The sequence below is a fragment of the Panthera uncia genome, chromosome X (genome assembly GCF_023721935.1).
Source record: "Panthera uncia isolate 11264 chromosome X, Puncia_PCG_1.0, whole genome shotgun sequence".
In the NCBI taxonomy this organism is placed as follows: Eukaryota; Metazoa; Chordata; class Mammalia; order Carnivora; family Felidae; genus Panthera; species Panthera uncia.
In genome coordinates this window covers 56,112,423-56,126,460 of record NC_064817.1, presented here as the reverse complement: position 1 = coordinate 56,126,460, position 14,038 = coordinate 56,112,423, and the positions used below count along the sequence as shown (strand labels likewise).

At 39.4% G+C, this 14,038-nt stretch overlaps 1 protein-coding gene across 1 annotated transcript in view; it reads left to right on the top strand.

The window, feature by feature from the left end:
* The first annotated feature begins 275 nt into the window (after window positions 1-275).
* HDAC8 (histone deacetylase 8) overlaps window positions 276-14,038 on the top strand; it is a 235,081-nt gene continuing 221,318 nt past the window's right edge. Inside the window, exons 1-4 of the mRNA XM_049643978.1 lie at window positions 276-855; window positions 1,376-1,428; window positions 4,289-4,419; window positions 5,936-6,077. Coding sequence (XP_049499935.1) covers window positions 631-855; window positions 1,376-1,428; window positions 4,289-4,419; window positions 5,936-6,077 — 551 coding nt within the window. The 5' untranslated portion in view covers window positions 276-630. The remainder of the gene's footprint in view (window positions 856-1,375; window positions 1,429-4,288; window positions 4,420-5,935; window positions 6,078-14,038) is intronic.

Here is a 14,038-nt window from a genome sequence, read left to right as displayed (position 1 = left end):
TTAACTCTTACATGGATATGGATTGCTAATGATGAAAAGGAATAAAGTTGCGTGCAAAATTTACTGTGTAAACTTTTCAAATCTTTTGCACCCATTTATTAATCCCTCACCAAAAAAGCCTGTCTAACGTAGGTGGGTGGTGCTGGGCTCTTGGTGGCCACATCGTGTCTATCTTTAAATATTTATATGGGTGTATCTGCAGATTGAAACAATTCACGAAGAGCTGGGCGGCTTTTTTGTTGTTGTTGTTTGCTTGCTTTTTTGTTTTTTTGTTTTGTTTTGTTTTTTTAGCGCTAAAACTCACATTCGCGGCTATTTTAGCAATTAGCCCCGGCTCTTCCGCTACTCGAACCCCTCAAAACTACATCTCCCAGCATGCTCTAAAGCTGGTCTGACCTCATTTCAAATGGCCCCGTAGGGCAACAAGGATGGTTAGTTTTGACCGTGCTTATTTGTCCCATAAATTATCGATCCTAATTGGCAGTTATTTGGGCTTTTATATTTGCCGACCTCTCGTTTTTGTACCGTGGTCACTAAATGAAGGGCTTCTGGCCTGGGAGGGCCCATGTATTCTTTCAATTGGTTGGGGAGCTGGGACAGTGTCTCTGGCAATAACGAGAATAGGAGGGAATGTTGACCAGGGAGCACCGCTGCGGCCGTTCAGAGGAGCAGGAACAGGAGCCCGGGCTGAGTCTGAAAAAAGCCGGATCCAGAAGGTGGCTCCGGAACGGCTGGAATTGGAAGATGGAGGAGCCGGAGGAACCGGCGGACAGTGGGCAGTCGCTGCCTCCAGTGTACATCTACAGTCCCGAGTATGTCAGCATGTGCGACTCCCTGGCCAAAGTCCCCAAACGGGTAAGAGAGGTGGGGATAAAAGACCGTGGGCTTTTGGGGTGGGGGTGGGGGCTGTTGGACCGGACGGCATTAGGAAGCTGAGAGGATTCCGGGCTGGGGGAAATCTTCAGCAGAAATTTGGGCAGGTGTGCTAGGCTATGGAGGAAGTGTTCCCTTACAGTTTCTGAGAGCGCCGCATTTATCCGCGGGGCGTCCAACGCACCGGAGGGGGTAGGGGTGCGGGGGAGGGGATGGTACTAGGGGATGGTGGCTCCACTACAAGGGATCCCTGAAGTGGAGAAGACGCTGCAAGAGAAACGTTCCAGCACCTCCGTGAGGCCCGGTGGCTTTCTCCTTAGCTATTTATATACTTTGTATCTATTTTGTCTAAAGTGCATTGCAACTGGTAAGTAAAAAGAAGCGAGGGGAGTTAAAAGTTACTTTCTTTGTTCAGGATGATGAAGTCGATGGTATTTCTCTGAATTAAACATTTAAGAGACGTTTTTCTGCCTTTTTTTTTCTTTTTTGTTGATGCTTCTAGGCCAGTATGGTACATTCTTTGATTGAAGCATATGCACTGCATAAGCAAATGAGGTAAGTTGTCTTTCTTGAACCAAGCCCTGAAGCTAAGTGCTCCTTAGTATCCTACTTCACAATGGAGCTAATTAGGAAGAGAATAGTCCTTTCTTTCAAAGTTTTTTGCAATTCAGTGTTTGTAATCTGCCTGTAACCTAGTGAATGCTCTTGAAGCATTAAGAAAACTTGAAAAAAGTACGTAAAGCAGTTAAGACCCATTAGAAATAAGATTCTATTACTGGAAGGGAAAGTAATCTAGGGATAGGTGCCCTGTGGAGATTTCAAGGTGAGTACATTAGGGTACTAAAACCCATCTGATGGAAAAGAAATTTTATTCACCTGTGACATGTTCTGAGATTTCTATGTGTTTATTTCTAAGCCAAATCTGAGGGTGTGTGTTCAACTTAAGATTTTTAGACACCCCATCACCATCACCTAACTTTTACAATTAAGCCTGGAGACAAGTCAAGACCAAAGCGAAACTACAACCAGACCAGAACTGAGCACACACTTAAGTGTTGCTTTAAAAAAAGAATGAACTTGCTGTTTATCATTATAAGAATGGATATTTTAGCCCTGTCACTTGTAGGATTATTTATGACATTGTATGGCCAAATAGGTGAATGTCTATTCTGACTTGTGTGGTGTACTTCATTTATTCCCCCAGAAGGTAGTGTAATAGGCTTTCAAATTTTATCCTTATTATTAACAAAATCATTTATTGAGTACCTTTTTTTTTTTTTTTCCCATATGTTTGGTAGACGTGAGAACTATATGCCTTCCATCGCAGTTACTTAACTTTTCCAAAAATTACTTTATGGGCACGTGGGTGGTTTAAGCATCCAACTCTTGATTTCCACTCAGGTCATGATCTCACTGTTCGTGAGTTCGAGTGCCACATCAGGCTCCATGCTGACAGTATGGAGCATGCTTGGGATTCTCTCTCTTTCTCTCTCTTTCTGCCCCTTCCATGTGTGTGCTCGCTCTCTCTCTCTCTCTCTCTCTCTCAAATTAAATAAAATAAACATAAAGAATATTTTAAGACAAACAAGAAATCGATGCAAAGGAGAACTGTCCCATTCCCTTGCTATTAAGCAGAGAGGCTTTCTGTAAGTGTTTGTTAGATAAGAGGAAGGGCACTAGAAACCTTAGGGCAGGAAAACATCGCCCAAAAAACTGTAACATTTTTATTTTAATGCACAGATTTGTCATTTTCTTGAAGGAGAAGCAAGAGTCCTTGTATCTTGGCTATGTATATGGAAATTTTTTTGATATTTATTTATTTTTGAGAGACAGCATGTGGGGGAGGGACAGAGAGAGACAGAGGATCCAAAGTGGGCTCCGTGCTGACATCTGTGAGCCTGATGCAGAGCTTGAACCATGAGATCATGACCTGAGCCGAAGTTGCACCCTTAATCAACTGAGCCACCCAGGCACTACTATATATATTTAATTGTTGAGACTGAGCTACAGGATTCTTCTGGCCTGCTTGGTGACAGTACTAGCCTATACAGTCATATTAATTCATGAAAAACCCATGGCTGAGTTCCCATTCAGCAAAAAAAAAAAAAAAAAAAAACACTACTGCCTCCCTGTGGCGTAGGTCATCGCTTTTCCAACTTGAATGTACATATGAATCACCTTGTTAAATTCCGATTCAGTAGATCTGAGGTGGGGCTGAAGGCTGAAGTTCTGCCTGTCTGACAGGCTCCCAGGTGCTGCTGCTGCCGCTGCCGCTGCCGCTGCCGCCGCCACCGCCGCCGCCACCGCCGCCGCCGCCGCCGCTGCCGCCACTGGTCCATAGACTACACTTTAAGGGGCAGTGGCAGAGTCAGGAAAAGAAATGGGGAATAGGCAGAGAAGTTAAAGGTGGTAAGTCCGGTTGTTAGCTTAACACCACCCTGTATTCTGAGTCACTTCTATTTGTCACTTCCTGTGAGAGCTTCTGAGCAAAGTCCCTTCTCTTCTTCCTCTCAGAGGTGGATATGAGGGACCAAATATAGGAACTTTTGTTTTGAGTTGCCTATTTGTTATCTGTTAGTATTAACAATAATGATAGTCATCCACAAAGCATTTTCATATGTTATCATTTCATTTTCACATTAAGTCCCGTAATATCTCCCCACTTTACAGGTGAGGAAACTGAACTACAGAAGTCAATTTGCCTGAGGTTATGGAGCTGATAAGTACAGAGTTAAGAAGAGGTGCTCAGTTCTCAACTCCAAATTCAAAATTCATGATAATAAAGTTGCCTATTAAAGTAAAATTAGGGGCAACTGGGTGGCTCAGTCAGTTAAGTGTCTGACTCTTGGTTTTGGCTAAGGTCATGATCTCACAGTTCGTGGAATTGAGCCCCAAATCAGGCTCTGTGCTGACAGTGCAGAGTCTGCTTGGGATTCTCTCTCTCCGTCTCTCTCTGCTCCTCTCCTGCTCTCTTGCTCGCTCTCTCAAAATAAATAAATAAACTTAAAAATTTTTTAAAGTAAAACTGTAGCTGAAAGGATTATATGTCCCAATTAGGAACTAATTCAAGTGCAAAGATCTCTGCCTACTAGTTTGTCATGGAAGTTGTAACTCACAGAGTGAAGTTTGTCCAATATCTGATTATTTCACTTAAATATAATCACTCGCTTTTTTTTTTACTACCTGTGAACTCAAGGAGATCTGTCCTCTCATCCCTTATTAGTGGAATCATTACATAGATGTGAGGAAGTGAAGACTACATCAGTAAAGGAAGAGAACATGTTTATTATTTCAGCCCACTGGAACTGGGAGCTGGGAGTTGTATTTTCTGCTCAGACTGCTGGCTCCTGCTTCCAGTTTCTGGCATACTCTGGTTCTGACTCACTCACCTCTCTTTGTTCTCTGTTATTATTAGGATAGTTAAGCCCAAAGTAGCCTCCATGGAGGAGATGGCCACCTTCCACACTGATGCCTATCTGCAGCATCTCCAGAAGGTCAGCCAAGAAGGAGATGACGATCATCCAGACTCCGTAGAATACGGGCTAGGTAAAGTCATTACTGGGCAATGATGGGAGGTAGACAACCTCCACCTATAAATTGTAACTACTTATTTTACAACTTGCATGAAAGTCTTTATTTTTTAATTAAGAACTAATGTGTTAACCACAATATTAATCTCTTAGCTTAAACACATATCTCACTTAACAAGCAAACCATATGAGTTGAGCAAAACCAAATGATGGATTAGACGGAGGAAAATCTTTTAGTTGCTTAGGCCCAATAGCAGTGCCCATATTGGGTCTGGCTGTTAAAACTTGAGTACATGTTTATGTTCTGGATAAGTTTTCAACCCTATTTCACATTAAACAGCTGTATTTTTTTAAACTGTAGGTGGCCAATGGGATAGTCTAGAGAAATAGCATGGTTTAGTAGAACTCTGGTCTGGGAGATAGTGAGTCAAGGGACCTGGGTCCCAGACCTGGCTCTGTATGACCAAGATAAGATATATCACCTCTCAGGACTCTGTTTCTCCATCTGTAGGGTGTGACCAGCTAATCTTGAAGGTTTAGCCTTTCTAGGTCCAATGCTTTAAAAAAATTATTTCCCCAACATTGGAGATGTTTGCTTCTCATTTGGAAGCTGATGTTACCATAGGAGCTTTTTGGTAAGATATGTTGTTGTCACATCTCAAGCTATTCCTCCTAATAGAGTTCCAGACCCACTTCGAATGTGTGGAGGTGGGACCTTCCTCCTACACCCCCAATCAATGCTCAGGACACTAGCTGGGTGTCCTACAATTCAACTGTGACACTATCTGCCCGGAGATAGCATCAGATCCCACAAGTTAAGGACTCAGTACCACAACACTGCTCTACTCTTCAGATACCAATCACAAGCCCAGGTTGTTACCTGTGCTTCTGACTGGCCATAAATCAGACGTCCCCACAATCCCCTCTTTGGGTTTAATTTTCTAGAGCAGTGCACAGAACTCAGGGAACCCATTTAATCACTAGATTACTAGTTGCTTATAAAAGGATATGTATAACTCAGAATGGCCAGATAGAAGAGATGCATAGGGCAAGGTATGATGAGAGGATGTGGAGCTTCCATGCACTCTCCAGGCATACCAGTCTCCCCACATCTCCACGTGTTCACCAAACCAGAAGCTCTCCCAGCCCTCCTTTTGGGTTTTAGGAGGCTCCGTTACATAGGCATGACTGATTAGATCATTGACCAATTGGTGATTGAACTCAATCTCCAGCCCCTTCCTCTCTCAGGAGGTCAGGGGATAGGACTGGTAGTTCCAACCTTCAATCACCTGATTTGCTCCACTGGCTACCAACCTCCATCCTTAGGTGTGATCCACAGGTCACCTCATTAGTATCACAAAGACACCTTTATTGCTCTCATTGTTCAGGAAATTCCAACGGTTTTAGGAGCTCTGTGTCAGAAATGGAAATGAAGATCATGTATAAATATTTCTTATTATATAAACCACAGTATAACACCTCCTCTTTCTCCAATTCATCTTTTAACAAACTCTTCTGATGTTTGCCCAAAGGTTATGACTGTCCAGCCACTGAAGGGATATTTGACTACGCAGCAGCTGTAGGAGGGGCTACAATCACAGCTGCCCAATGCCTGATTGATGGAATGTGCAAAGTAGCAATTAACTGGTCCGGAGGGTGGCATCATGCAAAGAAGTAAGAAAATGACCTTTCTGCTTTCTGCCTTTTTCCTTGAGTCAGTTTCTCAGTTATGTAAACTCTTATGCTTATTGTATTGGCATTTATTGGGAGACTTGTGTATGCATATAGCACTTTACCAGGCATCCTGAAGAGATACAAGTGAAATAGAAGAAGATGGGACAATATAATGGAAAGCACACCATTGAAAGGCAGGATACCTGGCCTCTATGCCTAGTTTTTCTACAAACTTGGCTAACTGACCTGGAAAGATTAACCTCTCTAAGCCTCAGTTTTTCCATCAGGAAAATGGGCAGGGCAAAGGATATAACTAGACAATGTCTACATTTCTTTCCAGCTTTTTGGAAATTCCCCTCACTTCAAGGGACTTATGCTCTAGAAACACTAACAAAATTAGAATAATTAGGGAGCAATATCAATTTTTTACCCACTGAATATATGTATGAGCTGAAGAGATTTAGCAGTATGGAGAAATTAATCATGGAAGTCTTGGAAGAGGTGAATTTTAGAACTAGTTCTGAAAGAAGTGGCAAACAGATTTTCAAACAGGTGGAAAATTAATGAGAATAGATTTAAAACAAAATGCTGAAGAATCAAGAAGGAAGCTCATGCTACCATCTCTAGGGATAGTGGCAACCAACTGAGAGAGTTCAGTGTCACTCTAAGGACAAAGGGCTTCTGAAACAGCTGTTCTCAGGTGCATACTGTTGGCCATGACTTTGATACCCCTTGGTGCTCTGGAGTCCAGAGAAAATGGCACTTTGGTTTTCAGAATAAAACTTTGAGTACAACCTCAGCAGATGAAGGTTAAGATACTAATATGGAATTCATTTCATCAAATCGGCAGATTTTCTGTGTGACCAAGGAAGTCCTTGAGAAAATTTACTACTAGAATCTACTACTGAGGTGATGGCGCTAAGAGAACCAGTGTTTAATAAAGAGTTTTACATGGCCTTAAAAACAAAGAGAAACAGCTTACCTTCTGTTAGCTTTTGCTCTATTAAAAAATTTTCAAAATAAAGACAGTGATTCCTAGGACAAAAAAAAAAAAATGACCCTTCTTTAAACCACATATGAAAGGCAGAGTGGGGAGGGGGGAACCCAGCCTCTCTGAACCAATGACCTCTATTCGAATCCTCTTGTGCTTAGCAAGTTGGGAAGAAAAGTAATGTGGTTTCGTGGAAAATGCCTGATCCTGTGAATTAGATCTAGTTTCTGCATGTGGCACTGGAGGATATTATACATTTAGTTTTTTATGATTTTTTGAATTTTTTTAATATTTATTTTTGAGAGTCAGAGACAGAGCATGAGCAGAGTACAGGCAGAGACAGAAGGAGACCCAGAATCTGAAATAGGCTCCAAGCTCTGAGCTGTCAGCACACAGCCTGGCACAGGGCTTGAACCCACAAACTGTGAGATCATGACCTGAGCCAAAGTCGGACGCTTAACCGACTGAGCCACCCAGGCACCCCAGATCTTATATATTTAAATTCAGGGCCTGGATCACTTTCTAGTGGAATACCCAGATACCTGCCACTTGTCACTGTTTTCCTTTGAAATGAAGCATACTCAATCTAGAGCCAATCATGGCTGCTTCTGGGCTACATGCAGGTGGGTATTATCTTAACTGTTTCAGACAGCTTTCAGATGATCCTACCTGGAAACAGACACTGTGGTGAATAGAAATTACAGAGAGTCTCTAGGGATTGCCCCAATTCTGGTCCAAATTCTAGGGGGTTCTTGGCACCTCTGGAACATCTCTGCAAATGGACTACAGGCATGTAGCCCACCAACTTACATCTAGCAAGCATTATCTATTATAACCACAATATTTGTTTAAACTTTTCCATCCCCAAATACTTGTATGGATTCAGACATGCCATTTATTCATTCAGCATGCACTGATTAAGCACCTACTATATGCCAAGCATATGTTTATCATCACTAATAAGCAGAGATATAAAAATTGAAGCATGGTATATTTTCCCCGACCAATTTTGAAAACAAATCTTCAAAATATCCTTGTTCTGGCATGGTTACAGTGAAACTGGTGCACTCTTTTTGAAAGCTTTGGAAATAAGTGTTTAAAAGAGTGGGGAAAATGTTCATACCTGTTGACCCAGTAATATTATTCTTAGCAGTCTATTGTAAGGAAATAAAACCAATCCTGCCCTCAAGAAATTGATACCTTAAGAGGTAAGGCAGCAAATAATTGCATTCAGAAACTAAAAAACAGTGATTTTCAAAGACAATTCTTCAAAAGAAGAATGATGAGGGACTAATGCTATTAGATATTAAACATACAAAACTAGAATAATGAAAACACTGGTACCACTGTTATAAGATTAGACAGATGATATTATGGTATGCTCTCCAAAGAGATTTTACATATAAGAATTCAGTCTATTATAAAAGATGCTTTGCAAGTGAATAGGAGTGGAAAGGATTGTTCAGTAAATGATGTTGTGACAGCTGGTAGCATTTATACCCTCATCTCCTGTAATAAACTAAAAGAAGTGGCAGCTAGATTGAAGAGTTAAATATAAAAAATCAAATTAAAAAAAAACTAGAATGAATGGATATTTATCAAGCTTCTGAAGGGGAATAGATTTTCTAAGCTTAGGAAGTAATATAAAAAATTCCCAAAAGAAAAGATCAACAAATTTAGATATATAAAATTTTAAAACCAAAATAATTTTTAAAAGTTTTGTGGCCATTTAAAAAGTAAGATTTAAACACAGACTAAAAAGGCATATTTGACAAAAATATGACAGAATGTGACAGGTTTATATTTTCTAAGTAAGGCACTTATACAGTATGATGTATAAGAAGTATGGGCAAAGAGCACAAATAGACAATTTACAAAGGTGTTTAAGAACAACTGGAAAACATGGGGCAATGTTCATCACTACTGATCAAAGAAATGCAAATTTAAACAACTAAGTAGCCTCTCTTTAAGCCAGAATTGAAAAAGATGGTACTTATTTGGCTGGTAATAGTGGTTCAGCCCCTTAAAGTAATTTGGTAGCTAATGTGTATTAATGCCCTTTATCTACCTTAGGGATAAGGACTGATGTCCTTTAATCCTACTACTGAGAATATTTCCAGAAAAAATAATGCAAAATATACAAAAAAACTATTTGCATGGAAGCCTTTATCAGTGTTACTTATGAAACAAAAAAAAATTGGAAATAATATGAATATGTAGTAATAAGGAAATGGTGAATCTACTCCATAGAATATTATGCTATTTTTTAAATGATGATTATGAAGACTATAGAGCATTTCAGAAAAATACTTATGTGTTAATAAAAAATCAGGTTTTAAAATTGTATGCACACTGCAATTACTACTTTATAGAACATACACATATTAAAAAAAACAGTGGGAATAATAATAGTGGCTATATTAGGGTGGCAGAATTATTGATGATTTTTAAAAATGTGTTTCTTTAGTTTGCAAAATTTCTGGAAAGAGATTTTATTACTTTTGCAGCTAAAATATTACCAAAATAAAAAGATGCAAAAAAAGTTACAGCAAATATTACAGATGTTTAAATTCTTTATTCTAATTGATTTTTTTTTTTTTTTTTTAGTTATTTGCTTTTGAGATAGAAAGGGAGAGTGAGAGAAAGAACTAGTCAGGAAGGGGCAGAAAGAAAGGAAAGAGAATTCCAAGCAGGCTCCACGCTGTCAGTGCAGAGCCCTACATAGGGCTCAATCTCACCAACCATGAGGTCATGGCTTAGCCGAAACCAAGTGTCAGACGCTTAACCGACTGAGCCACACAGGCGCCCTTCTAATTGATTTTTTAAAACACTAAAATTTAGATAAATGGACAAAAGACATGAACAACTAATTCACAAAAGAGGAAACAAATAGTAAATAAACATGAATAAATATTTAGCATCACTGATAATTATGGGAAGAGAGATTGAAACATAGTATATACATGTATACATTTTTCTCCTCCCAGATTTGAGCTAAAGGAAGAAAGATTTTTTTACCTCATATATCTATAACTCTTGGTAATCTAACCTAAGGAAATAAGCCAATCCAAAATATGGAAAAGCTGTGTGTATGAAGATGGTCATTTCTCTCTTATAGCCAAAAAAAGAGGAGGGAGACCTGAATATCCAACAACAGCAGAATGGTTAAGTTTTATACTGTAACATATCCACTTGATGGGCTATTATGTAACCATTAACGAATGGTGGTTAGGATGACTGTATAACAAAAAAAGTACATATTGGGGTGCCTGGGTGGCTCAGTCAGTTGAGCATCTGACTTCGGCTTAGGTCATGATCTCACGGTTGGTGAGTTCAAGCCTCAAGTCAGGCTCTACACTGACGTGTGGAGCCTGCTTGGGATTCTCTCTCTCTCCCTCTCTGTCTGCTCCTGCCCCACTCTCACACTCCTCTCTCTCTTTCCCTCCCTCCCTCTCAAATAAAATACAACTTTAAAAAACAGTGAATATTGTATAATGTTGGCTTTGTTTTTAAAGGGCAAGTAGCTATAACATTGTACATTCACTGTGATTAGTCATGTAAAAAAATAGATGCTTATGAAAAAAGAATTTTTTTCTTCTTAGAAGGAAATACAACAAAATGATACTGGTGACTTTGTGGGGATGATGATATTGTGAAAGATATAGATATATATAGATACACACATACACATACATACATACACACGTATACATGTATCTTTTTTCTGTTTCCTATATCTTCTCTAATGTGTATTTTATCAGCAGAACTTTTTATAGTAAAAACTGCTTGGAACAAGGTGGGAAGCAGTTACAGTACAGACACAATATGACCAGTGTATGCTCCAGTTATGTGCAGGGTGGTGGAGTGTACAGAAGAAGAAGAAGGAGTTTGCCTTCCTATCGTCAGCAAGGATGGAGATTTCCAAGCAGAGGGAACAATAAAAACAGGGCAGTGGAAAGTATGGGGCATTTGGAGAATTGAAAGTAGTTAAATGTGGCCAGAATGTGAGGGCAAATAGAGCAAGACCAGACTGTAAAGGTTTTGTAAGCTATGCTGAGGAGTTGGACTTTTTTCTCGGGCCAGTGGGGATTTACTGAAGAATTTTAGAGAGGGTGGCAATGTGCTGATTGGATCTGAGGGAACTGAGACTAGAGAGGAGAAGGCCATTGCAATTATTCATTTAACAAACTTTTATTAAGCTCCTGCTGTATTCCAGATGATGAGGAAACAAAGAGTTATACAGGAGGTTCTTACTACTCGAGGGTACTTGGTACCAGACAGAAGGCCACTTAGTGAACCCATTTAAAAGAGGGACTAAACCATCAACTGACAAATGGATAAAGAAGATGTGGTTTACATATACAATGGAATACTACTTGGCAATGAGAAAGAATGAAATCTGTCCATTTGCAGCAACATGGATAGAACTGGAGGGTATTATGCTAAGTGAAATAAACCAGGCAGAGAAAGACAGATACCATATGCTTTCACTCATATGTGGATCTTGAGAAACTTAACAGAAGACCATGGGGGAGGGGAAGGGGGGAAACAAAAAGTTACAGAGAAGGAGGGAGGCAAACCATAAAAGACTCTTAAGGACTGAGAACAAACTAAGGGTAGATGGGGGTTGGGGGAGAGGGGAAAGTGGGTGATGGGCAGGGATGAGGGCACTTGTCGGGATGAGCACTGGCTGTTGTATGGAAACCAATTTGCAATAAATTATATTTTAAAAATAAAAGGAGGACTAAAATTTTAGAGTAAATAATGGAGCAGGCAGGGCTTGATTAGTATACTAACTTGAATAATTAAAAACTGTTAAAATACGTTTGTGTCTTAATAGAATTGAATGCTATGTAATTCTTACAACAAACAAAGAATGCATTGAGGATTGATTGCTTTTGTTTGGGCCTAATTTTTCAAGCAAAAGTGTGCAACATTTCAAGATGGTACATTTGACTTTCTGTGAGATTTTTGCAGCACAATCGTTAAGAGGGTTGATTTTGCCAAAAATGTTCAAGGGCTTTTCCAGTTTTTCTGAGGGCTTCTCCTTAATCATTTGGTATTCAAATCACTCTCTTTTAAACAACTTTTAAAATCATTATCCTTAGTTATTTTTCTCCTCTTCATCTGTAAACTGTTCTACAGATCCTAGTTGTCAGTTTTGTGTGTTAACTTCATGATATCTTGCATATTTTTATAAGATTTGTAATTTTACTTTGTGATAAATTTGTAGTGAATTGCTCACTGATATATATGACAATCCATAAAAAACATAGTGATTGAACAGATGGATAGAGATAGGTACTAGTGTTTAAACGAGTAGGTTGTTTGAATGGAGACTGACAAAAGTGGTCAGTTCATTAGCAAATGCCTTCATACTATGACAGCTTTTGTATCCCTAGGAAACCTCAAAACCTTGATACTTCTGGGGCTAAGGCAATAAATTCTCAGTAATAAGAATTTTCTGTATCAGCAAAAGTCTAGTGCAGTGTTTTTTAAAGTGAGAGTTGCAGCTCACTAACAGAACATTGTATCAATTTAGTGGGCTGCAGCCAGCATGTTTTGATCCCAAGGTGGATTTCATGAAACTTGTTCTAGTGTATGTGTATGTATTTGTGTGTACTAGGCCACAATGTAAAATGTCAAGTCACTGTGGAGTGAAATGACTGTGAACTTTGAAATAAGACTTAGGTACAAATCCAGGCCACACCATGTACTGGCTATGTATATAACTTTGGGGTTATTCCAGAAACAGCATGTGCAGGGACAGAGATGCATGAAGGCTGAGGGAACTTCCGAGTCTGTAATTAAAGCTGGAACTCCTGTAGGTAAGTGACTGTAAGTAAGGTAGGAAGGTATAAAGGGTCCTTATATGCCAAGCTACATAGTTTGAACTTAATCCTTCAGATCAGTGGTTCTTGACCTGTTTTGGTCATGGACCCTCTGAAAATCTGATGAAAACTATGTATACTGTCTACTGTGTAGAAAAGTGCACATACACAAATTTTTCCTTGTAATTTCAGAAAGTATAAGACTCTCTTAAAGCCCTTGTCTGGATGGATGGATCCCTGGTTAAGAACCCTGGCTTTGGACAATGAAAAATCACTGAAGAAAGCTTTATCCAGGAGTAGGTAACATGATCAGATTTGCATTTTAGGGATCTGATTCTAGCAAGTCAGCAGGTAAACTGGTGGAGAGTTGGGGGAGGATGTTGATAGAGAAATTGATTAGGACTTTACTGTAATAATCTACCCAAAAGGAAGTGAAAGCAGTGGTGATGAGCATAGAAGAGCAAATAAATTCAGGAGCCATTTAGTAGCTAGAAGAGATAGGAATGGTAAGCAATTTAATATAAATGATAAGGAAGGAGTGATCTAGATTTCTTGTGTAGATGACTGAGTAAATTTTATTACCGTTAACCAAGAAGAGTAAGAGATGAGAGCTGATGTGATTATGGAACATGTAATCAGAGATGTCTCCTAGAGAGCTGCTAACAGGGTCCAGCCCAGGAAGTTTGAGCCTCTATTGTACATATGAAATACTTGGGGGTCTTGATAAAATGCAGATCTGGTTCAGGAGGTCTGGGATGAAACTTGGGAATCTGCATTTCTAACAAACTCTCAGATGATACTAAATGCTGCCAATCTGTGGCCCATACTTGGAATAGCAAGATGCTAGAGCTCAGGATAACTATCTTCACTGAAAATACAGATTTGGGCATCAACAGCGTGATAGGTGGTGATTAAAACTAAGAAAATAGATAAAAATCACCTGAGAGGCATCTTTAATACAGAAAAACAAAACAAAACAAATACTGAGCCTTGTGGAATGCCAGTGTTTACAGGACAAGTAAAAGAAGATAGGCTTACAAAGGAATCTGGAGAAGAAATGTTCAAAAAGATAGGAAGAGAATCAGAAAAGACTTACCAGAGAAATCAAAAGTGAAAATTGAGAAGACCAGGTTGGAGAG